Here is a 24,878-nt window from a genome sequence, read left to right as displayed (position 1 = left end):
TATGAGATAGTCATGAGACTGTCAAGATAATAGATTTTATCTTTTTACATAACTGGAGAGTTATTGCATATCTTTCAGACAAAACAGAGTTTGGCAACCATTTCTATGGATCTCAAAGTGAAACATCAGATATAAATCATATCCTGCATTGAAAGGTGATGAATCAAACCATGTCATGCAATATATAACATCCATCTCAAATCCAAACTCAAGCACATTCAATCTGTCATCCATTCAAAAACTGTTATAGATAATATATGATCACTTGCATCTATCTATCTATTCCGATTGCTTGTTTTAAACATAAAGTCAATGATTGATGAGTCACCTTCTACCATTTTCTCACCATCTCTCTCAAAATTAGTACTTCTGAGACAACAACACTGACCTGAAAAGTCATACGTATATACAAATTAGAAAGTACCAGGCGAGTCAAAGCTCAAAAACCCTGGCTCAGAAATTGCAGCAAGCAGTCATGTGCCATGCCCATGCATGCCCCACCCTCATTCATTATTATATTATATTAAACTAAATTTCAACGTAGCAGCTGCTGCTGATCATGCCTCTCCAATCATACATTCCATGTGGCATGCACATGGAAAGCTGCAATGTTCATGCATTTCCTCATCCTCACCACTGTTGCAGTGTGTGTCTGGAAAATGATAGAGTTGTAGTAATTTGAGACTTGATTCACATATTATATGCTCTGTAAAGCAATAATGAGCTGGAATAGATAAGTTTACTTGGTTGTCTTCCAATTGGGACATCATGCCTTATCTCTCTGACTTACTCTTAATTTGTCTAATCTGACCACAGATTTGAGTTGTTCTTTTGCCTGGTAGGCAGAGAGGCACTACACCTAAAAATTCTCCTTCCTTTCCATCTTGTTCTTGACGTGACAATATAATTAATCAGTTTATTAGAGGGTAATTAATTAATGGTGTAATAATTTATAGTTATAATGATAATGAATGCGATCCTCCTTTACAGAGCTGACCATAAACTGATAATTAATCATATATTAATTAGGAATGAGTGGATATCATTAGTTTATAATTTTTTATATCTATATTTATTTAAATCCAGGGGTCTAACTAGAAGTTTAGTAACTTGGCTTAATTCGCCATGTATGAATTCAATATAGTTTGCAGATTGGTGCCAATTGTTTATATATGGTTCAATATGAGATAAAGTACATTTCGAGGGTGGATTAAGAAAACATAAACAATTGAATAGCCCATCCTATTCTTAGCTTGCAAATTACAGCGCTAATCAAGTATTAAGTGTCTTTTAAGCTTAATCAACTCCTATTTTGGTTCCTATCTAATTTTATATGGATGATCATTTTTAATATCACTATAGGAAAGAGAAATTTCACCAACTAAAATTCCGTGCGTGTTAAAAAATTATCTTTCAATAAAGTCATTGATACCGTGATAATGATAAAGATGTCATTAAAAATTTGAGCAACAAAGTGGAACCGTCACCCTAGCGGCCCCCGAACCTGGCCCGCCAGGATTTCAGAGGAAGTAAATCACGGTGAGTGCTGGGCTAGAAAGTTGACTGGGGTCTTAGGAGTTTTTGACCAACAAATCAGGAATATTATTCCCGTGTGCAACTGGCGACCCTCGACCTTTGGCCATTTGAGCAAACAACCAGGCAACTTACTAGTTGATCCAGCCCGTGGGGGCAAGATGTCATTAAAAATGAGTTAAAGTAAAGAGGATCAATTGAAGTGAAGATTAAATGTTGGGTTTGCAAGGTTGTAAATATAATTTTATATTATAAAATACATGGAAAAAATCATAATTTATAAAGAGAAAAAATATCTTCATTGGTACGAGGCCTTTTGGGGAGAGTCAAAGAACAAAGCCATGAGGGTGTAGGCCTAAAGTGGACAATATCATGCAAATGTGGAGATATCTAAATTCTTTTCGATCCTACATTAAAATCATATGGTCAGGTGGACCTAGAATCGTTGACTAGGCTACGTCGATTGAGTGAATCTCACATTGTCAGTCGAACGTGAAGTGCCAACCAGACCTTCAAAACGACTGCCCTTTAAAACTTATAGATGAGCTTTAAAACTATGTACCCAGTCTATCATTCCATCCAATCGGATATAGTAGACCTCTTTGGCAAATGAAGGACCAATCGAGTGGCGACCGGTCGACCTACGATGAGACTCAAATATATGTCATATTATATTCTTTTAGAAGTTTGTATCGAAAATGACAGAAAATATTCTGTTAATAAATCATCTTTTAGAAGCTTCTAGCCTGTCAAATCATACATATTTATGTGTCTACTTAAGGAAAAATGTTTGAAGTATTTTATATATGGTCTGTCCTTTTTTTAGGAAAGCTTTGGTAAATATGTTAATACTTTTGAGATGCGTATATAACGCAACAGTGATACTATAAAAGAAGTCTCCATCTACATGTAAAAGTATGCGTTGCTTCTTATTTGTACACATTCTTTACTACGGTTCATTGCTATCACTTTCTTCTTCTAAACCAATCACTGACTTGAGCGTGCAGAGCGAATGTCGGGGACTCCTTCCCTAATTCGACACCAACACTCGGACAACACGAAGTCTTCAACAAGTCAATAGCAAAGTCATGTCCTTAATTCACCGTCTTCACCAATTTCAGACTGAAACAATCATAATTAAAAATATTTTTATAATTTAACTTATAGTAATTTTATATTAAGAATTATACAACTATACCAATTAACTTGGTCAGATTTGACCAATAAATATCTTCGTAGATTATGATTTGATCATTAAAAAATGTCTTGGTAACGTGCTATATTATGTATGCTCTTTTAAAAATAAAATCAATTCTTTTGTTTTTAATCTCGAGAGTATTCATTCACATGCTTAAATTAGATGAAAAATAAGTTCTTTTAAACAAGAAGCACTTATAAGCAAATTCTCAAGTGTACATATTCATGCAAGAAACACAAACAAACATTTTTTAGAAAAATAATCAAGAACACTCTTTTTTTTTTTTTTTTAATAATAATAATAATAAAACACACCGAAGACCCTATTGGCCTATTTGCAGTCTTGTACGTGGCGCCGTGGTGTTAGGTGTTTTTCTCTTTCATTTTCTTTATTTATTTATTAAAAAAAAAACCGCGGCCTTTACAGTCTGTAAGTTTATAGCTGTGTGCGCTTCCTCGCTTCTCTTTCTCTTGGCTTCTCTTCTGCAAAGGTTTTTTCATTCTCGTTAATTAATACCGTTTCCATGTTCTAACTTCTTCCCAAACGCCCGCAACCTTCTCGCTGTCTCTCTGTCTCTCATGGCTAGGGTTCCCTCCGTCGCTCCCTGGACATGAAACCCCTCTCTCCCACCCTCCTCACTGGCGGAGAGAAACTCTGGCAGACGATGGATCCGTGCCTCCGCGCTGCACTTCCCCTCGTCTTCCTCCTCCTCGCCTCCTCCGCCTCCGCGGCCGGCCCGGCCGACGACGCCAAGTCACTCCTCGAGTTCAAGAAAGGCATCTCCAGCCCCTCCGTCTCCGCCCTCGACTCCTGGAAGCCCGGATCCACCCCCTGCGGCGCCACTCCCTCCTGGTTCGGCGTCTCTTGCGACGCCGCCGGGAACGTCGTCTCCGTCGACCTCTCCCGCCGCGACCTTAGCGGCGACCTCAAGTTCTCGACTCTAACTGGCCTCAGTTACCTCCAGAACCTCAGCCTCTCCGGCAATGACTTCACCGGCCGCCTTGTGCCCGGCCTCGGCAGCATGGCCCAGCTCAAGCACTTGGATCTCTCGGGGAACAGGTTTTACGGTCCCGTACCTGAGCGAATTACTGATATCGGCGGCCTGTTGTTCCTCGATCTCTCTTATAACAATTTTACGCAAGGATTCCCCACGGGGATTCGGAATCTACAGCAGCTTAGGGTGCTTGATTTGCGGTCCAATGGCCTGTGGGGTGACATGGCGGAGCTTCTTGCGGCGCTAAGGAACAATGAATATGTTGATCTGAGTAGCAATTACTTCACTGGAAATCTCCTTGTTGACGCAGTTAACCTCACGGCCTTGGGGAATACGGTCAAGTATTTGAATTTGAGCAATAACAATCTCTTTGGTGGCTTCTTTACAAATGAATTGATTCAGACGTTCAAGAATTTGGAGATGTTAGATGTGAGCAACAATCAATTGACTGGAGAGCTTCCGGCTTTTGATTCCGTGTACAGCTTAAAAGTTTTTCGTGCTGCTGGTAATAAGCTGTATGGATCTATGCCACGTGCATTGCTTGCCAGTCCACTGCAGTTGCAGGAAATAGACCTTAGTGGAAATGGGCTTACAGGTAAATAAGCTACCACATATGATGTTATGAAGACCTCTTGTGAAACTTCCCAGAGAAACATGGCCCATTTGAGTATTCTTGTGCTTGCCATTATTTACTTTCACTTAAACTGTGCCTTTATCCCTTTTTTACTTCTCATACTCATTGCTAATAGAGATATTAATGAATAAGACTATTGAACTTAGATATCATATATGGATGTTTTATTTTTGTGTTTTTCAGATAATTTATATTCCATCAGGGTACAAAGATTAATGTATTTTTATCAAATTTTTTGCACGTATCACTCACCCATCAGAGTGAGAGAAATCAACTCAAGTGGGAAGTATTTGCTTCATTGATTTTTTCTTTTGGGACAGAGAATAATTGCCATTCACTTTTAGTCCTACCTGGCACACAGAATATTTACAAGACTTTGTGGGTTCTGGTCCTCTGAAATGATCTATTGGTAGCTTTAGTGATTATACAGAAATAAATTAGTCCCTTAAAGTCAATGCAATTAGTTGTGTTATTAATTCTGAGTGTCTCATTGTATGAAAAGAGAAGATGAATCTAATCAAACAACATAAATAGTTGTGTAATTCATAATTCAGAGTGTGACTAATTGGAAACATTTGCAGAATTTTGAAAACATTGTAATGCTAAGTTAGATATGAAAGAGAAAAGTAATGTAAACAAAAATCAATGTGACTATAGAAAAGCCTCTCATTCTCCCTTATAGAGGTGTTAACGATCACATTAAAGAGAGAACATAGTCATTGGAGATGACAACTGCAACATACTTGGCAGAGGTTCGTTTCAAGGGTTGAGTTGGGACATGAGATTTGCAGGAAAATGGGATATGTATATTGATTATTGATTTAACTGAAGGGGCTTGGGACAACCAGAGGACATAAACTTCTCAAATATAAATGAAAATATATCATAAAAGGGCTGATATGTGTATCTTGATTGTATTGTTCTGGGTCTTAAGTGTGCCCTTATAAATGAATAGATTTTCCCCGTACAATTATCAATTTTGGTCATTGCACATGCCCTTTGTTAATGGGATGGATGAAACAAATGTGCTTGCATGTGTGGCTGGTTGACTGATTTGTATGGGAGGCGAAAAGCCTTCTTAGGTGCACCTGTTCTGGAAGAGATTCATTGAATAGGATGGGAGCTTAATCTTGTACAACTTCCTTGTGTGTGGATGTGGCTGTGTCCAAAGCAATTATCCTTGCTTGGCCTTAGCAATCCACACAATCCACTTGTCTTTCAGAAAAGTATGGACTGGTGTGGAGGTGTTAGTATTTTGTCAAATCTTCAGTGCCTCTTTGACTATATCAAATAACATCAGAAACATTAAAGATTTATTTGAAAGTTTAGGGAGGCAAATTGCTGACATCAAATAGTTTGAACAAACATAACTTCATGATGATAATGATAGGTGGGCAAGTTGGGTTGAAGAATTGGTGGGTCTATTGTAGGCTTGATATATATCCTGCACTTATCCGGGGCGTTCTGACCTTTAAGAATGAAGATATGGATATAGGTGTTCTCTCTATTTTTTAAAATTTCTTCCATTTTTTTTTATGGAAAAGAATTGGTCCAAAACTGGAAGTCTTGTCAAAACAATATCTCATGACTCCTACAAATAGTTACATGAAAAATCAGTTGACTGCTCTGCCTAAGATGGATAAAATTATCCTTCTTCATGGTACTAATGCCTGCGCTTTCTGATTTTTCAGTTACAGTTTAACTGAAATTTTGTTTGTTTTATGGAACTTTACATTACACTGTAGTGTTTCATCCAAAATAACAAGTTTGATGTATACGCAGGTAATGCTTTGGATGTCAACTCTACTTCCCTGAAGCTTCTAAATCTCTCATCCAATATGCTAACAGGTTCATTGCCTTCAAGAATAGGGTTGTGTATATCAGTGGATTTTAGTAATAATAATATATCTGGTGATCTATCTGTACTGCCCAATTGGGGAAACACATTAGAAGCTATTGATTTAAGTTCAAATTCATTGTCGGGTAACTATCCTGAGGCATCTCAACTCCAGAACCTGAGATCCATAAGGATTCAAAATAACCATTTAACAGGCGTCCTTCCGTCTGCATTGGAAAACTATCCTTTGTTGTCAGAACTTGATCTCAGTATGAATGGATTCTCAGGATCAATTCTTCCAGGATTTTTCAAATCTATTCTAACTAGTTTGAATCTCTCAGGAAACCAATTTTTTGGGAATATTCCAATTCAAAGCTCACATTCAACTGAATCACTTGTTTTACCATCTTATTGTCATTTAGAGAGCCTTGACTTATCTGATAACACGTTGACTGGTCCATTGCCGATAGAAATTGTTAACCTTCAAAGACTTAAGCTTCTTATTCTTCGAAATAATTCCTTGTTGGGAGAGTTGCCTAGTGAGCTAGGCAAGCTCAACTCTTTGGAAATCCTTGATCTGTCAATAAATCATTTTGATGGTGATATACCTGATATGCCTCAACCAACTCTGAAGGTTTTTAACGTTTCCTATAATGATCTGTCTGGCACCATCCCACAAAGTCTGCAGAGATTTCCACCTGACTCATTTTATCCTGGGAATACATTACTTGTCTCTCCTCGTGGCATGCCTTCAGAAAATGATGGTGAATTGGATGGAAATCATGACCGTTGGAAGTATAACGTCCGAATAGCTGCTATTGTCGGGTCAGTTGGTGGTGTCATGTTAATTTTATTTGCAGTGATGATATTATACATGATCCGGTCCCAGGAACTCTGTGGAAAGAATTGTTCTGGAGACCGATCTACTGGAAGAGAATTAAAACTGGGGAGATTAGGCCGTCCAAATATATTCAGATCATTGAAGGATAATCCTGTGACTACTTCAGTTAGTTTTTCCAATGACCATTTATTGACAGCTTCTAGAACAGTATCGGCACAGAAGGAGTTATTGGCAGAGGCTGTTGAATATGGATATTCTGATAGTAAAACTTCAGAAACTTCTATGAACCACGTGCAAAATTATCCTGCTACAGAAGGAGAGAGGTCTTCTCCAGGATCACCATTGTGCTCATCACCTCATTTTACCAATTCACTTGTATCTGAACAACCAGTAATGTTGGACGTTTATTCACCAGATCGTTTAGCTGGAGAACTCTTTTTCTTAGACAACTCTTTGATATTCACAGCTGAAGAATTATCTCGTGCCCCTGCAGAAGTTCTTGGTAGAAGCAGCCATGGTACATCCTACAAAGCAACCCTCGATAGTGGCCATGTTATGACTGTCAAGTGGCTAAGAGTAGGCCTTGTTAAAGTCAAAAAGGAATTTGCTAAGGAGGCAAAGAGAATTGGAACCATCAGACATCCAAATATCATCCCTTGGAGGGGCTATTATTGGGGTCCAAGGGAGCAAGAAAGATTGATCATTTCTGACTACGTTAATGGAGATAGTTTGTCACTTTATCTTTACGGTATGAGTTTCTTCAACTTTATTCTATGTCAGCCGCTTTTTGGATATTGACATTGGTTGCTAGACTTTTATATGATCTGTGGGAAGGATTTCCCCCCTAGTGTTATGTGAACAATCTACCACTGAAACCTGTAGTAAACTTCTTCAGATAATGCCTTCCATTGTTTTGTCAATGTACCCTGTCATATAAAATCAATTAACTCAGCCTTGAAGCCTAGCATTACTCAATTATCAAATCATAAGCAAATATAAGACTAGAGGCGTCAGTATAATTTACTAAATCATTGGAAGGGATTTTGATCAACTTTGAATGAATAAAATAAAGATTGTTAATGCCCTTTTAGAACTGGTATAATTTGGTGACATTCTTATTTGTAAAGGACTCTTTTTTCTCATTAATACTTCACCTCCGTACCACAGTTTCAATAAGTTCATCATAAGGGTAACCTAAACAACACTGCATATCATAAGTTCAAGAAATTCATCATAAGTGTGCTGTCAATAACTCCCCATACTACCGGTTCAATAAATTTATCGAAGTAGTATTCTAAGTACAAATCGATATGAATATTTTGACACTTGATCAAATTTGATACTACATAATAATGAATATAATATTTTCCTGGTAGAATTTTTCAGTTGTTTGTCAATTGAAATGTAGTTTGTGTTGGTCCTTGGTTGGCCAGTAAGAGAGGGTAAATTGTCCAAAAAAAACAAACTGACCTTTCTCGATCTTTTGAAATAATTTAGACAAACACTTGTATAAAAAAAATAATAAACTAATTAATAAAAAAAAGAGATATAGAAATTTACTTTGTTTGTAATCAAAAGATTGTTAATCCAAGACTATGAAAAGCTCACTTAGAATTCTCTTTCGAGCGGAGTAGCCTCTTACAATGTTGACAACTCACAATTAAAGTAGTAAAACAGAAAATGAATTCGTGTACAAGTGAATGACCGAACTACTGAGATTAGGGCTCTATTTATAGCATGCTGGTCGAATTTGACCATTTGCTTATGTGGCAGTTCTGGGCGCCCAGAAGGGCTCTGGGCGCTTGAGTGTGGATAAAACTTTATACACGCTGCAATGTTCGCAACAGCTCGATTAGGATAAAACTTATTTGGTCCGAGTACCTGGAGCACCTCCGAGCACTCGAACCACCTCTGGGCGCCCGGATCGTACTGACACGACCCGTTCGAAGCTCGCCAAGGGAGGCGCCTTGGGCCTGCCCCAGGGAGTCCGAGCGCCCGGAGCATCCGGGCACCTGGAGCAGTCAACCTTTGTTGACTGCTCGTTTCTCCTTCGTTCCAACTCCGTTCGCTTGGGTGATTTCGGCCATCTGAAAGAGGGCTCATCCGAACTCATTTTTCGGCCTTCTCCTCGAGCAAGCTTCCACTTTGGTTTCTCGTCCGTCGGAAACATCATACGCTTCCTTCTCATCTGCCAGCGTACTTTTCCGCAGCACCTCGTCTCTCGGACGCATCGAGTCCGTCAACTCTCCCGTGCCATCCTTCTTGCTAGTTGCGTCTTTCGCTCGACTTCTTGTGCTCCTAAGTTTCTGCATACTTAGGCATAAGGCATCGAATACACACAGGATCAAATTTAACTCGGTTGACCACATCAAAACTACCTCAGGCTACCTACAGTTTGTTCCTTATCTATCTGGTGCTAGAAAATGAAGATTAATCGTAGACTAGAAGATGGATCAACATTATATTTTTGTTCAGTACTTGAGCTAGTTTTTCCATTCTTCTAGTGCATTATCAGCAACTATCACACAAATTACTGAATACAAAATAATTGAAAGAACAAAATCAGGCCGCAGATGGTCTAATGAGGGAATTTCAGACTTGTGAGATGGAATGTTGTAGACAATTGCGAGCAAAATGTCAGAATGGCTAAACATGGACATGTAAGAAGGTTATAAGAATAGGCAGTTAATGAGAATGGTCAAGCATGGAGATTGAAAACACAATTATTGCTGTGATTTTTCTTTTCCCTTGTGCTATATTGTTTGGCCTTTCACTTTTAACCAATTTTGTTTGCGCTTCTGTTTCCAAAGCACATTTATTTGGCCTACCTTATCTCCATTGGCTGTAGCTTAAAACTAGAAATTAGGTTGGTGATTGTGAAGTTGAATTGTATTTGACTGTATGAGGTTATCAAATATTTAAGCTTTCAGACAATGGGAGCATCTAATGTTGTGGTTAAATTGCTTCTTTATGCAGAGTCAACACCTAGAAGGTACTCCCGCCTCTCGGTTAGCCAAAGGCTAAAAATTGCTATCGATGTGGCTTGTTGTTTGTATTACCTCCATAATGAGAAGGGCCTAGCTCATGGAAGTCTAAAACCAACAAATATCCTCCTCACTGGTCCAGATCTCACTGCTAGGTTGACAGATTATAGCCTTCATCGTCTCATGACACACAATGGAACAGCAGAACAAATTTTAAACTTGGGAGCACTTGGGTACCGGGCACCTGAGCTGCAAACTGCAAGCAAGCCATCCCCATCTTTCAAGGCTGATGTGTATGCATTCGGCGTAATACTCATGGAGATGCTTACTCGAAGAAGTGCGGGTGATATCATCTCAGGCCAAACGGGTGCAGTTGATCTTACCGATTGGGTGCAAATGTGCAACAGGGAGGGAAGGGGAACTGACTGCTTTGACAGGGATATCTCAGGTTTAGAGGAAGCTCCGAGGGTCATGGACGAACTGCTTGCAGTATCGCTCCGGTGTATTCTTCCAGCAAATGAGAGACCAAACATCAGGACGGTCTTTCAAGATCTCTGTGCCATAACAATATGAAAATTTCTCCCCTAATTTCCTCCTTTTGTACATGTAGCTGGAATTTAATTTTTTCCCCACATTTTTTTTCGGGTTCAAAAGCCTTGCAACCCAAGGCACCTTCAAAATTTAGTGTAAAGAGCTTATCATTTGTTGATTGGATCAGTGCGAGTGTGTTGAGTTGAATTGCAAAGGATGATCTTTGTTTTACCAATTCTGTCTAGATCATGTGGCCCTTCCAAGGGATCTCTTTCGTATCCATTTTGACAGGAACCACAAATCTCTTAAAACATATTGATATATTTTATTTGACATAGTTACAACTTTGTGGATTTGTTAAGCTTATAAAGAGTTTCTTTTAGATCCCTTGCTGCATTATATGGTGCGAATCTTGAAATCTTATTTGTATTGATTAAAAGGTGTTAATATAACATTTGGTACATATATTAACTTTCAAATGCCTTAGTGCAATTACAATTTGACAAATGCCACACTCTTCAATTGTAAAAATGTAAAAGAAATAAGATTATTTTAACTAATGATTTTTTATTATATTCTTATGGTAAATCAAAGTATCTAAATATCATTGTATTATATTATTAAAAAAAATAATTCACCAACCAGAAAATGCATGATTATAAATGATCCATAATATTATTAAGTTCTTCATGAAAATTAGAGCATTTCAACCTATTTATGAGTAGAAAAAAATATTTTGATATGAATCTTATAGAAAATTATAATATTACATTGATTGATAATTCAGGATAAAAATATGAAGCAACTTCCGTACACTGTCAATGGAAACTTCCTTCGGCAAGGATACTTCTGTTTGGTATATGTCATGAACAAATGGGACCAGATCTTCAATTCATAAAATAAACAAATGGGACCAGATCTTCAATTGATAAAATAAAAAGGTGGACTAAGGGATGATCTATTCTTAAATGTAATCGGATCATAATTATAATTCAGTCATAATTATTTGTGATTTTTTCATGAGTTCATCGTCCTCAATAAATTATAATTTGGATCGGAGCGGACTGTCGGAGGTTGTCTGGAGGTCGCCTCTTGCTTAGCGCCCGATAACCTGAGTATTTGCCCACTTCTGACGGCCTTCGGGCGGTTTCTAACCGTCCATTCTGATCCAAATTATAATCTGATGGAGATGATGAACTTATGAAGGGATCATAATTAATTGTGGTCAGATTGGAATTATGATCTAATTATAATTGGGAGTGAACCATCCCTAATTGATTTTTTTTATCAGGAGTTCTCTCTCAACAAATCTCAGAATTATTAAAATTGTAAAGAATTAGGAGTCTTATGTCCCAACTAGTGTTTTATTGAATGTTAATCCGGTTAGTTGACAGTTAAATTGGTTAGTTGATATATTCTCATTTTAGACGTGAACCATATTTGAATTAAAAAAAATTATGATTGAATTGCACCAAACCAACACCTCCACTCTCTCCCTTCTCATACTTTGATAGTCAAATTAGTCAGAGCTTCTTTATATGATTACAAATTGATAAATATAATTTATAAATTTTATTTACTAATATTATTCATAATTTTTATTTATAGATATTATTATCTTTATTTAGGAGTATAAATAAATCAAGTCGTTCATGAACTATTTGAAGCTCGATTCGATAAAAATTCGTTTGAGCTCATTTAATGAGTCTTGTTAAGATAAATAAACCAAGCTTAAGGTTCATAATATTCAATTTATTAGCTCGTGAACATGTTCGTTAAACTCATGAATCAATTTTTAAATAAAAATAATAATTTTGATATTGAATTTATAGAAACATATAGATAAATATATTAAATTTATTTATAAAAATAAAATTATAAATTTTAATAAGAATATTATAATTTTTTTTAAATATATAATTTAATTTTTATTAAATATTTAAATTTAAATTTATTAATTTCATTTAGGCTCAATAAAAATTTTAATAATCTCGTGAGAAATAAATATATTCGTTAAATAAAATTTAAATTCGGTTCAATAATAAATAAATAAAACTTAAATATTCAAAATTTAATTTAATTTGACTTGATTACACTCCTATTTTTATTGGATAACAATTTTCCTTCAATTATTTCCCTTTATTTTCCAGCTGGAAACATAACGACGGGAATTAATTGACGTGCAGAAGAAATGCAAAGGAATTGTTGGTTTGACTTGCTGGCCTTTGCCAAGTCGAAGCCTTTCTTACGAATTGACTTTTGAGACCAAAACTTATCCGGCCAAATATTATAAATAATAAATAAATAATAATAATTGTCGTAATCCTACGTCAAATCTGAACTACTGAATTTACAATAACCCCCTCTCCGTTTTAGAAATGCAAACGCGTTGGGAATGGATCGTTACTTTCGACTTGAACTAATTTGCAATTGAACCCTTTTATCTTTTACATATATTTAGATGAGTGTTTAGTAAATCCATTTAGTTTAAGTTATTGAATCGCACGACCTTTTATGAAATATTCTATGGGCAATAGTTTGTAATGGCAGCGACCCAAATTTCAAGGGGCTAATTGAATATTGCTTATTTAAATCTATATATTCGGGTTTGAGCCGGGGAGGCTCTTTGCTCTTGCTCTTCTTCGCTTCTTGGTTAATGGCGGAGACGAAGGGCTCCCTTGTGGCGTCCGAGCCCCTCGATGCTCCCGATGAGGTAGACCAGCTGGAGGCTGGGCGGCTGAGTCAAATCCTTTGCCGAGTCTGCCTCAGAAGTGATGGTGATTTTCTTCCCTCAAATCCCTTCTCCCAATCTCTTCTCTCTCCTTATTACTTTTTTTTTCTACCCCTCTTTCGGTTTTTCGATCAGTCTTGGTTCATCCACTTGAGTTCTAATGGAGATTGAAAAAAGAAAAAAAAAATGATAAGCCAAAAGGGGGTTTATCTTTTCTGGTTTGGATGACGGGTTTTTCGAGAAAAAATGGGTTTCTGAATTGTTTCGGCTTCTTCTTTTGTAAATTTTTCAGGAAGGGATCTCATTTCACCCTGCAAATGCGAGGGATCTTCGAAGTTCGTCCACCGAGAATGCTTGAACTATCATAGGGCTGTAAAGGTGAGTTAAGAAAAGTACTAATCCTTCTTTTTTCCTAGAGAGATCTGATTTTTATTTTGGTTGAAATTAAAGATGGTTATTTGCATGTTAAGCTGTGGTGTTTTTTTATTGATATATTAGCAGACAATATTCTCGCATCTTTGATAAGCCAGACACTTGAAAAGATGGAATTACATACCGATAATCTCATGGTTAATTGTGAAATAATTTTTTTGACTGAATTTTTTAGTGCTTGAGGTGTGAAGAATACTCGAGGGGAGTGACAATAGCATAAATTAGAAAAATTTGAGAGTCATCACAAAAGATATCAAGCTTGGATGAGAAAGTTTTGAATTTCTTTTTTCTCAATGGTTGAGTCAGGGCTGTAAATGAACCAAGCGTTCGTGAACAAGCTTGGTGTTCGGCTTGGTAAGAGCTTGTTTATGTTCGTTCAATATACATAGGATTAATTAAACAAACAAGCTTGAATAGCTTGTTAAGCTAAACAAACAAGCTTGAACACTTATGTGTTCAGCTCGTTAACGTTCGTGAACAACGTTCGTGAACAACGTTCGTGAACAATGTTCACGAACCATATTTATTAATAAAATTCTTTTCAATATCCTAAATAAATAATAAAATAAAATAAAATAAATAAATAAATTTAAATTATCAATCTTAATAACCAATCAAACAATTAAAAGTTTCAAACAATCAAACAAGCTTGAGTTGAGAGCTTGATAATATCTAAACGAACCAAGCTCAAGCCAAGCTTGAATTGAGAGCTTGATAACATCTAAACGAACCAAGCTCAAGCTCATAAAAAATAAACCAAGCCAAACTTGAACACTCATTTCAAAAGTTTGGTTCATTTTAAGCTCGGCTCGGCTCGGCTCGGTTATCTTATCAAACAAGCTTGAACACCCCAAAGCTCGGCTCGGCTCGGCTCGTTTACAGCCCTATGGTTGACTGGTTGCTTTATGCAAGACTATTAACAGTCATATTGGCGCAGACTAAATAATAATTAACTTTGATTCCAAACAAGGGCTTTTAGTTAGTTTTTTTTTTTTTTTTTTTGGATAATAGGTAGATGGCCTTTTCTCTTAGTTCCCCTAATTGGAGCACAACTCATGCACACTTAGAAGTCAACCTCTAGAATATTCGTACCTAGTGGGAACAAGTGCTTTTAGTTGATTGCTTGGACTATAAACATATTTCAAGCAATAAACATAGTCATGCATTTAAAGAGAAATAACTTGCATGGAGCATGGGTGTTGACTAATTTGGGTATGAATAATAGTTACAGTAGTTTCTCAGTCTCTCTGGTGTTGTTAAGGGAATAGACTAGCTGATTAGGCATGAAATGTCAAATTCAAGAAGGAATATTAAGTAATGAACTAGATCTTATTTGACGAAAGCCATCTTAGCAATTTTTGTATTTGTGTTATGGTACACATTCTCTGTTTTATTTCTTTTGTAAAAAAAATGTTCTCCCATTATATCTGAGTTCACAAATTTCTTTTTGTTTAGGAAAGATTTGCATTTGCCAACTGTACAGATTGCAAAGCTCCCTACTATCTAAGGATACATATTCATCCAGAAAGAAAAGGGAGAATTCTCCAGTTCCTCAAGTTTCGAAATATACTATGCTTATTTGCAATGATTCAAATTGTAGGTTTGCTTTCACTTCATCCTATTAATTCATTATTATGTAGAGAACATCATATCTTGTTTGTTTTTCTCACATGACCGCACTGTGTTACTCCAGACAATCTGTTTATTGGCAAGTATCGGGTATTTGGTTTGTGGAACCCAGACTTATTTTGGCAGATTCAGTTACTCTCATGGTAGAACTTTTTACGACTATTTCTACTATTGGTGGCCGTTAGGCAGGGTTTATGCTACAGAATTCAATGTCTATTATGGTCTTGGTATGTTTCCTCTATCCATTCTATGGCAATTACTGATACTGATGATTATGATGATGAAATCATAATGATAGTTAACACAATCCAGTTCTGAATTTTTGGTGAGACATACATTTTTTTCTAGGAATAGAGTGATTTTATTTTAAATGTATTTATAAATTGGAATTTTGTTCGAAGTGCAAAATCAGATCCAAGAGTTGGTCACTCTTAATTTAAGCAGGAATTGATGCTAATTAACCTGCAAACACCTAATGGAAATGCCCCTCTGGAAGGGAGAGTAATCAATAGTGTTTGTTGTGATAGCTGTTTTGATCTTGATGTTCAAACAAGAATTAGATGGAAGCATAACTGGCAAACAGGATGAAGCATATACCATTTCTATGATAGAGTATGCTCGTTTAGGACAAATAGTTAATGATTTCAGATCCATGGAAATCAAAATGCATCTTTATATGTAGTCAGTCAAGTCAACAAATCACTCTTGAAGACTCTTGAAACAATGGATTGTGTTGCATTTAGTTCACTTTTTTTCTTTAAAACTATGAAAAGAATACTACACTGGCTGATTTTAGATTTATTATTGCTGAACTTTCACTAAAACGAGCCAGTCAAGTCTGAAAATGTTCAGGAAATAAGTTCCATATTATTCACGCAGGATACATCCTCAAAGACAGTTTAAAAGCCTAGCATATGCAAAGAATAAAAATATGCAGTGAATGTATTTATGTTGATTGTCATAGTAAATTCTCTAACTAATTTAGTCCTTTAGAGGAAAAATCTGTCTCTAGAAGATATATATCTAGCATATATTTATGAATTGGAATCTATTGGACTCTTAAACAAATGTTGTTTTAGAGAGTACTGCTCTATTTTTGCAGTAATGTTCTTACTATTTGTTCTTGTATCCATAGTGGTGCTACTATGTTGCCTTCTTCTTGGATTTTCCGGATTCTTCCTGGCTTGCTATCATCTAGGAATACTCAAGCGCAACCCTCAATCATATCAAGACAACAGATCCTGGTATTTGTCTGACTTTTTTTTTTTTGCTTATTTCTGAAGCCAGACATTCATCGTAGATGGAATTCTATCTTGGAATTTCTCCTGCAAATCTTTATATCCATGTTCTGCAATTTCTGAAAGATTTATTTGTGGGCAGTAAAGTCAAACCATGGTTGATTTAGAATTAAATTTTTTCTGTAAATAACCTTATTTATTAATTTGTCTAAAATCTTATTTCACATGCAAATATATTAAAAATATTATACATATCGCACAATTTCTATACTTTTATATTATTTACAATATATTAAAAGTGAGAAAATAATAAAATTTATTTATTAGATCATTATTTTGACTAATTTTTAAGCACGACAATGACTAATTGAGCTTTGATAACAAGCTCAATTTTGATAAGGATTTTGCTAACCAAGCTTGAGCTCAGTCAAGCTTGGCTCAGCTCATTCATTGCCCTATCCTTAAGACCTTAACCCATCTGATTGCTACGTCAATTTGTTTACTTGTTTCCCTTTTCAGCTATATACATGTCTTTGTTGCTCAAGGATTTATTTGGCATATTCTGCAGGAGGAATGAGTGTATCAAAGCATTTTACTATGGATCCATGGCAGAAGTTGATCGAGCTTGGCTAGAGTTGATGTTCATTATGGAGTTTTTTGTCATAGTGATTATCCCCTTCATGAGCATATTCTACGCCATTACCATCGCATCAGTTTTTGGCCGACAAATTTGGAAGCACCATTTTTACACACGCGGAAAACAATTGCTGATGAGAGTGAGTCACCCCTTCTTCATACTAATTAGTTCGCCTATCACCTTTGATCATTTACATTCAACAGAGATATACAGACTCCTTGCTTTAGTAGTTTCCAGCATAAATATTACCTAATGATCAAACTGTTTTATATTATCTTTTTCCAATTGTTGCTTCCAGCAGCTCCAGTTTTTGTGACCTTAAAGCTATGTTTTTGATTCTTTTTTAAGTTCCTTCACGATGTCTGATCATTTTTTTTCCAAACATAAAAAACAGGAGTATGTAGTCGAGGATGTTGATGGTTTAGTTAAAGATTGGTGCCCACCACCCCTTCCACCTGCTCATGTCAAAGAGCTTGCAGGACTTGGATTTCTTTAGTTCGATACACCAAAACCCGTCGAAGGCTACTAGTGTTGGATAGAAAGCTTCTGAAGGCAAAACAACACTTCTTCAGCCCTTTATTTAGTGCAATTAATGTTCTATAGCCAACTATTTCAAAGTGTCGTCATGGTACTTCCATGATTCCAATACAAAATATTTTAGAGCAACCAATAGTGTTCTATACTAATACCTAGATCCTTGAAATGCCGTATATGTAATGTTGTGTAGGCATTTGTGTACGTATGTATATTGCAACTAATACCAACACAAGGCGATGATGATCGTAATAGATAAATGATGATATCTTGCAACAATTTCGTTATTTTATATGGAACATGTTTCGATGACTAACGGTCTGATTGATCTGCGTAATATTAGTGTAAAATAACAATGATATTATTTTTTTTAAATTGAGTACTTTATAAGGAAAATATTTTCTCCTTTTAATATTATTATGAAACAATTGATGATGCAAAGACCATGGATGACATTGATCAACACAGCCCCCTTCTGCTAGGTGACAAATGATGAAAAGTATCGAGCGACCTTAGCGATCAACAAGGTGTCAATTTCGACTTAATCTTGACGAAGAACAGTACATTGCTATTCTGCATCATAGACGAGCGAACAAGTAGAATTCAATGGTCTGTGAGCAGTAAACTATGAAGAAAATAACGTCCACTACTGCCTCCAACTAAAAAGAAGTTAATTGATTATGATTTTCCCAGAAGTCATTTACTAGCAAAAACCATTTTTACGAAACAACTTCCACTCATTTCCATTACATAACCAAAAAGTTAATTCACTGTGATTTTCCGTGAGGCCAACCAGTACAACACTTCAAACAAACATCTTTACAACCTATTGCAAGAAGCTTCACTACGTTCTTTAATTCTGTACGTGGATGAAGGAGTTCAGTTTACCATATCTTCTACTATGCACACAGTGGCAAAGCAATTGCAACTTACCAGTGAGTTATTTTATCTACGTGATTGGTGATTTACTTCATAAACCATAAACATTTTACCGTGGCCTGACGATTCCAGTTTCAGAAAATGCCACAAACACGGCCATCACCTAATCTAAAGATCACTAGCTATTCACATGAATGTAGAAGATTTTTTTCGGTTGGAAAAAATGGATACATGAGATAATAATGAAGATTATGGACAGCAGGACAAAGATACCTCACTATTTCTTTGGGACATCTATGTACATAGCGCGCAACCAGTGCTCAACGTCCTCGGTCTCTGATAGGGGTGGGGAAAATGTAGGATGTTCCACGATGTCCCACCCTTCCTCGAGACTTTTGGGCTTTACGTAGTCAATCATCTCGGCTGTGCAGATGAAACTTGAGTTGGGGTTTGAGAAGTCGTTATCATCAACAGTTGACTGATCAGCAGAGAAAAACAAAGTTAGACATCTTATCTATGTTATTAGCGAAGAACACAAAGTTTGCATGTTACTAAAGCTGACCAGTATGGACTGTTCGCCCTCGACTATGCTACTTGAGGGACTAACTGTTGAGCTTTCGTTCCACATAGAACTCTTCAGCTGCTGAGCTTGTTTTTCTGAGCTGCATAGAAGTGATATCAATAATTATTTAAACAACTGATTATAATTCAGATTAAAATATCAGTTCTGTCAACTTCTCTAAACAGCATTTTGCAAATCTTTCGGTTCTGTCAGTGCCTCTAAACTTAAAAGGGGCTTGCAAGTTGCAATTGAAACTAGAGAAATGATGGCCATTATAACTTAACATGAAGGGATAAGCTTTGCTGGGTCGATTTCTTCAATCATGCTACCAATCATCCTAATCTTCCCAAGAAAAAACTGTGATTCCTAAGAAGAAGAGCACATCAAAGTATAAACCACGGCGTTTGGTTTGCCTGCTAAAACAGCATAATAAATCATTTGACTTCAGCATTAATCTGCATCTCCTCATCTCAGAAGGATTGAAATAATGGTCAACAGCAAACATCCGATAAGACTGCTTCCACAGTGTCACTACCTAATAAGATGGTTATTGTACAATGAAGGCAAAAATCGCAAAGTTATATACCAGTGAGCAAAATAATCAGAGATAGGCAAACTATTTGTAGATGCAACCATTCTCTTAGCTATGGTGACTACAAAAGTTGACAGGGAAAAAGCCGAATGAGTTCCAAAGACATGTATAGTCCCCAAGATCACATGGTAATTAAAGCATTGAACTCACACCTTGAGCAAGCCATCTTCAAAGAGTTTCTGATCAACTGTAATTCCTTTGAAGATGATAGAAGAACCAACAATTTACCAAATGTTTCAAAGGTAGAAGCTTCTGAAGGCATATCCAGATCCAAGATATTATACCAATATGTTGTGATGCATGCCACACTTTTCTTGAGTAGGGAAATTCCTTTCTGCAGGTCCGTGTGATTTTCAAGAGAATGTGGTGAAGCAAGGGAATAATTAAAACTACTACTTCTGGAACTCTCTAAATAAGGTCTGCTTTCAGATTCTACTGAAGCAACACCGAAATTTGAGGAGCTTCTATTAGACCACAAATTTTCTCCACCTGAAGTGCAGAAACTCTGTCGTGGTATGAAAAGTGGATATTCCTTGCTGCAAAATAGAGAAATCAAATGTGTTGTATAGTCAGTAATATAGGATAAAAATTCCTTCAAATTTAGTACCTCTGTGAGAATGGGCAAGCATCCCAATATGAGGCTCGTTGCCATATCCGTGAACATGACCCCTGTAGAAAGAGATAAGTTTACACTGAAGGAGATATGATGATACAGTGTCAGAAAGTGTTGTAATTTTCTTTTACTTTGGTCCAGCAAAAATGATATAGCATTAACATACTAAGATACTTCAAATGTACAAAATATGCTACAACATCTACCATTTGATTCATCAACTTGCAAGCGGAAAAAATAAACCATAAAAAGTGTTCAATCAAAAGTAAATTTAGCAATGATGAGCATAATAAATCAGGCAAGCACTACGTTTTGTCACACTTTCACAAAGGGTAGCCTAGTGCACGAAGCTCCTACTAATACAGGTCCCGAGGAAAAGTCTATTATATGCAGCCTTACCCTGCTTTTTCTAAGAGTTTATTTCAGAGACTTGAATCCGTGACCTCGAGGTCACACGACAGCAACTTTACTGTTGCATCAAGACGCTCCTTCTTTTGCCACACTTTCATATTAATTAAATTTTATATGATTCTGAAGAAAACCATAAATAGTATTTCAGGCATTAACTTCATCGTGAAAAAGAATGTAACAACTGTATAGAAATATCCAACATTAAGCAGTCTTTTCCAGAAAAAAAAATGTTAGCTTGTCTTTCAGGTATGAAGCAAGAGACCTGAATAAAGTTACTGGATCTTGGTTATTGATCCTGTAATAATTTCTTTATCTTGCTAATTCTCATTGGTAGTAGTTGTAATGAGATAATATAGCTTACTGCAAAACCAGAGTTATGAAGAACTGGAGCAGCCAAAATTGGAACAATCAGATTCAGCAATTGAATCATGTACCTGTTTGGAATGCAAAACAATATCTAATTCAGAAAAATAGAGCTATGCACCATCAAGAATATGCAAACACAAATATTTGAAGGTAGATAAATAAACACCACCTGAAGTTGGCAAGAGCAGGATAAGTTGATGCAGCAACAGTGTGCAAGCATGTAATACTAATCATTTACCAGAACTTAACATAGCAAATGCTGCAGATTCTCTACATGTAACAGTTAACAAGCAGATGTGTTTTCCTACTGCAAGAGTTTCATACTGTAAGAGGAAAGATCAAGGATATTTCCCAAGTTAGTCCCCTCTGCTGATATATATTATCCATCAATGTAAAAAATTTACAATCCTCTACTATTAATTGTAATTACATAAGTCTATAGTAGTAATGGGATTTATATTAAGGTTTATAAGGTTCTCTTGAAGCTCGTTCAGTATAAGTGGAAACTTAGCTTGTCATAAATGCTCTCAATTTTAGGATCTTTTAAGGATTTTTAAAAATACAATATAGCCAATATTAGAGCAAACAAATGAGAATGACACTTCTATTAGACTACACTTTCCCTCACATGAAGTGGCCATTGAGCTCTATGTGCTTTGTTCAGTTCCTTTAATCTTAGAGGTTCTGTGGATTGCAACTTGACTATCACAATACAATTTCATTGGCTTTAAAAGAGCATGTTTAATGTCCCAACTTTGAGTCATCATCTTTAACCCAGATAAAATAATACGTAGCTAGGGTCTTACTTATATTCCACAATTGCACTCAATCAAGTTATGATAGTCTGTTTCTTGTCTTTACAGATGTTAGATTACCTCATGAAAGAATGGAGTAGCCCGATCTTGATCATCTAGAGAAGAATTTATTAGATAATCCTGAAACATGAGATTTCTAATGACTAATTGTTCGTACTGTCTGAAATATCAGGTCTTGTAACTATGGTAGTTCAGTACTCTAATTATCTTCTGTACTTTCTGTAATAAATTAGTGGCTTCTATCCTCGTACCAATCTGCCACTAGGACTCATAGGAACGTCAACTAGTTTGGTTCCTAGCATGCTAACCTTCTCAAGTATATCAAGTATATACTTCCATTGAGAAATGTAAATGCTTGTCCCTTAGTGTAATAAGCTCTATACTGAAGAAGTTAAGGTTATTCAAGTGTTTAATCTTGAAAGTCCCAATAGAATCATTACTAATAGAAATGATAATATCATCCACATATATAATAAGAAAGATACATTTTCCTAACTAAGTAATTAGGTGAAATAGTGAATGATTCTTCAAGATTCTTTTCATGCCATACTAAATAAGCGCATAGCTAAATTTTTTTAAACTAATACCTCGGGAATTACTTCAATCCATATATATATTCACATAGAATAAGAATCATGAAAAAAGATACGCATAAAACTTAACATGAATTCATGGAGAATTACCCTAAAGAAGCTGCAAGCTGTTCAGGAGGTACAGAATGTGGATCCAATCCTCTAGGTAAGCGAGCATTGCATATTTGGTCACACATGCTATTTGATCCATCTTTTTTTGCATCTGAGTTCACCTGTAAATCAATAAAAGAAACACTATCAGTCATTTGCACATTAGATATATTCAAATTGTAATAAGTAATAGGAAATGGTACACCTGCACATGCTCAGATCATTACAAGAGAAAGAACCTATAAGTAGATCTTCAGAAATAATATATATATATATAAACAAAATAGCAATGAAAGAAAGATGTGAACCAAAATACAATAGATAAGATTAAAAAACAAATGTTGGGCATCATTGTTCAAAAACTCCATGCAATTAAATAAACACACATCCTGCTATAGTAGAAAAGAAAAAGATACATATTGGAATTGGTTACTTCATTCAAAGTGTATCACTTTAAAATTAACAAAAATGTCATTTATTGTCTTGGTAATAGATTCTGTATGCAGTTTTCTGATGCATAAATGATTTTGTTCATCTTTCTAAATGTAAACTCCTCCAAGATGTTTACTTTCCATTTGTGTTACTTGGGCAGATAGTAAGACAACCAAATATGTTATAATGTAGATAGCAAAATGAAAACTTGTTAAATACGTGGAAAAGTAAAATAGAATCATGTTCTCAATAAGCACTTCATCAAAGGACAAGCACACGAACATCCATTTAGGGCTGTATCTCCCTTAGCAAATGAAGCCAATCCATCACATCAACAAAAGTCATCATGTCAAAGAGTCAATCAGTACTTGCCTTGCGCAGAGGGAAGATCTTGCAAATCTGTTTTACAATCACTGACTGCCGATGAAAAAGTTCAGAAGTGATAGCCATCTGCAAAAAAAAAAAAAAAAGCTCTTTCATGTCAGCTAAAACAATAATAGGCAAAGAGACAATGAGGATAAAGCATACGAGAAACTAAGAAAAATAGTGAAACCACAGAAGCAACATGTTGTGTTTAACTTTAGAAGTCTAAAAATGCATTTAAATTTTAAACATCACCATTTAAAAATGGATCTTACATAAGCTGACCGCTGGTTGTATATCAGATCAGTATTGAATTTATCCAATACATCTGTGCGCTTCTTTTTTATCTAAAAATGGTAAGTCAGAAGTAACGCAAGGTTCAGACAAAGCTTCATATCAATGCAGAAAATATAGAATCAGAGGGCACAAACAGTAAAAGGTCATTATCTCACTATTTCAAATGCTAATTCTAATGACTCGTATTTCGACTTCAGATCATTTGATTGTTCAGCAACCTTAGCCTTATCTGTAACAGCAGTAGAAAAGTTCAAGAAAATAGGGTGTGAGATAATGAAGCATCCTTGACACAAGCAAGGATGCTTGACGTTCATTTCCTAGAGAAAGACCAACCTTCTACACGTTTCGCCTTTAAGTAGGTTAGCCGCTGCTCCAATTTCTTGAGTTTCTCATTTTGATCCGATATCCAATTATTTTGCTCATCTGCTATTCTCTGTAGACCAAATATGAAAACAAGTCAAACCTAATTATCCACCAAAAGAAAATTAAAACAGAAGATGAGTTTATGCTGCCAAAAATAAATTTTTAAAGTGAGGCAATTATTTGCATGATGATTTAATTAAGAAGGGCAAAATGATCAAAAGTAAACTGATTCGAACTACAATATCAATAGGCACGATAACGAACCTTCTTCTCAAGAAAATCGAAGAGCTTGGAATAGTAAGATTGACGGACGATATTAAGAGATTTCATCAAGGCACTGTACTCATTTAATCTGAAAATTTTCAAAGCAAAAGCATAAGCATATAACGACAGATTTCCATAACTGCCCAATTATATGTGACCAAACTAGAGCAGTCACCTATAATTAACGCAGGGCGCACAAATTGACGCGAGATTGGAACCCTCGCAGATGGCGCAGCAACTGCTACTGGATTTCCTCGCCATGAATTACCACCACCAATGAAAATGATCCTAAAAAATGCTTGCTGGCAATCGGAAGGAGGCTTCGCTTCTGGCTTCTGCGAACGCGATGTAAACCTAGGTTTTCTTCAGGCATTGAGATCGGAAGGATTGTGATTGGAAGAGGGAAAATACGGATCATCTCAGGTTTCGTATTTTAATGATATTGCATTTACCGGGTACACAGCACATAGAAGCCCAAGTATTAA

The 24,878-nt window shown here is 36.0% G+C and overlaps 3 protein-coding genes across 5 annotated transcripts; 2 read left to right on the top strand and 1 right to left on the bottom strand.

The window, feature by feature from the left end:
* The first annotated feature begins 3,190 nt into the window (after positions 1 to 3,190).
* LOC122019926 (probable inactive receptor kinase At5g10020) lies at positions 3,191 to 10,834 on the top strand. The gene is made up of 3 exons (XM_042577567.1): positions 3,191 to 4,320; positions 6,142 to 7,785; positions 10,014 to 10,834. Exons 1-3 carry the CDS (start codon positions 3,342 to 3,344, stop codon positions 10,592 to 10,594), a joined length of 3,204 nt encoding a protein of 1,067 aa, XP_042433501.1. The 5' UTR covers positions 3,191 to 3,341; the 3' UTR covers positions 10,595 to 10,834.
* Positions 10,835 to 13,173: 2,339 nt separating this feature from the next.
* LOC122021831 lies at positions 13,174 to 18,032 on the top strand. The gene is made up of 7 exons (XM_042579995.1): positions 13,174 to 13,329; positions 13,576 to 13,661; positions 15,171 to 15,311; positions 15,409 to 15,571; positions 16,480 to 16,588; positions 17,151 to 17,358; positions 17,614 to 18,032. The coding sequence occupies exons 1-7, from the start codon at positions 13,209 to 13,211 to the stop codon at positions 17,713 to 17,715; spliced, it is 930 nt and encodes a 309-aa protein (XP_042435929.1). The 5' UTR covers positions 13,174 to 13,208; the 3' UTR covers positions 17,716 to 18,032.
* A 661-nt stretch (positions 18,033 to 18,693) lies between these two features.
* Positions 18,694 to 24,817, bottom strand: LOC122018625. 3 transcript variants are annotated; one of them, XM_042575995.1, is made up of 12 exons: positions 24,569 to 24,816; positions 24,394 to 24,481; positions 24,100 to 24,199; positions 23,922 to 23,995; positions 23,745 to 23,816; positions 23,479 to 23,556; positions 22,675 to 22,796; positions 21,172 to 21,244; positions 20,394 to 20,455; positions 19,939 to 20,322; positions 19,195 to 19,294; positions 18,694 to 19,110 (listed from the first exon to the last, which is right to left on the bottom strand). In XM_042575995.1, exons 1-12 carry the CDS (start codon positions 24,652 to 24,654, stop codon positions 18,910 to 18,912), a joined length of 1,440 nt encoding a protein of 479 aa, XP_042431929.1. In that variant the 5' UTR covers positions 24,655 to 24,816; the 3' UTR covers positions 18,694 to 18,909. The 3 variants fall into 3 exon arrangements, 2 of the variants coding, with proteins under 2 accessions (XP_042431929.1, XP_042431930.1); XM_042575996.1 differs by having other exon boundaries at positions 18,969 to 19,110; positions 19,195 to 19,289; positions 24,569 to 24,817; XR_006121843.1 differs by lacking the exon at positions 18,694 to 19,110 and having other exon boundaries at positions 19,479 to 20,322.
* Positions 24,818 to 24,878: the final 61 nt, after the last annotated feature.

Source organism: Zingiber officinale, chromosome 9A (assembly GCF_018446385.1).
Source record: "Zingiber officinale cultivar Zhangliang chromosome 9A, Zo_v1.1, whole genome shotgun sequence".
NCBI lineage: Eukaryota > Viridiplantae > Streptophyta > Magnoliopsida > Zingiberales > Zingiberaceae > Zingiber > Zingiber officinale.
This window is presented reverse-complemented; position numbering and strand designations above follow the sequence as displayed.

What these genes read in the sequence shown, in the direction of transcription:
- LOC122019926 (XM_042577567.1), top strand. Translation starts at nt 3,342, where the DNA reads ATGAAACCCCTCTCTCCCACCCTCCTCACTGGCGGAGAGAAACTCTGG. An exon ending in TAGTGGAAATGGGCTTACAG is followed by an intron (nt 4,321 to 6,141) that starts GTAAATAAGCTA and finishes ATGTATACGCAG; the next exon opens with GTAATGCTTTGGATGTCAAC. An exon ending in TTTGTCACTTTATCTTTACG is followed by an intron (nt 7,786 to 10,013) that starts GTATGAGTTTCT and finishes TTCTTTATGCAG; the next exon opens with AGTCAACACCTAGAAGGTAC.
- LOC122021831 (XM_042579995.1), top strand. Translation starts at nt 13,209, where the DNA reads ATGGCGGAGACGAAGGGCTCCCTTGTGGCGTCCGAGCCCCTCGATGCT. An exon ending in TATTTGCAATGATTCAAATT is followed by an intron (nt 15,312 to 15,408) that starts GTAGGTTTGCTT and finishes GTGTTACTCCAG; the next exon opens with ACAATCTGTTTATTGGCAAG. An exon ending in GAAAACAATTGCTGATGAGA is followed by an intron (nt 17,359 to 17,613) that starts GTGAGTCACCCC and finishes CATAAAAAACAG; the next exon opens with GAGTATGTAGTCGAGGATGT.
- LOC122018625 (XM_042575995.1), bottom strand. Translation starts at nt 24,654, where the DNA reads ATGGCGAGGAAATCCAGTAGCAGTTGCTGCGCCATCTGCGAGGGTTCC. An exon ending in TCGATTTTCTTGAGAAGAAG is followed by an intron (nt 24,200 to 24,393) that starts GTTCGTTATCGT and finishes TTTGGTCTACAG; the next exon opens with AGAATAGCAGATGAGCAAAA. An exon ending in TTGAAGATGGCTTGCTCAAG is followed by an intron (nt 19,295 to 19,938) that starts GTGTGAGTTCAA and finishes ACTTCTATGCAG; the next exon opens with CTCAGAAAAACAAGCTCAGC.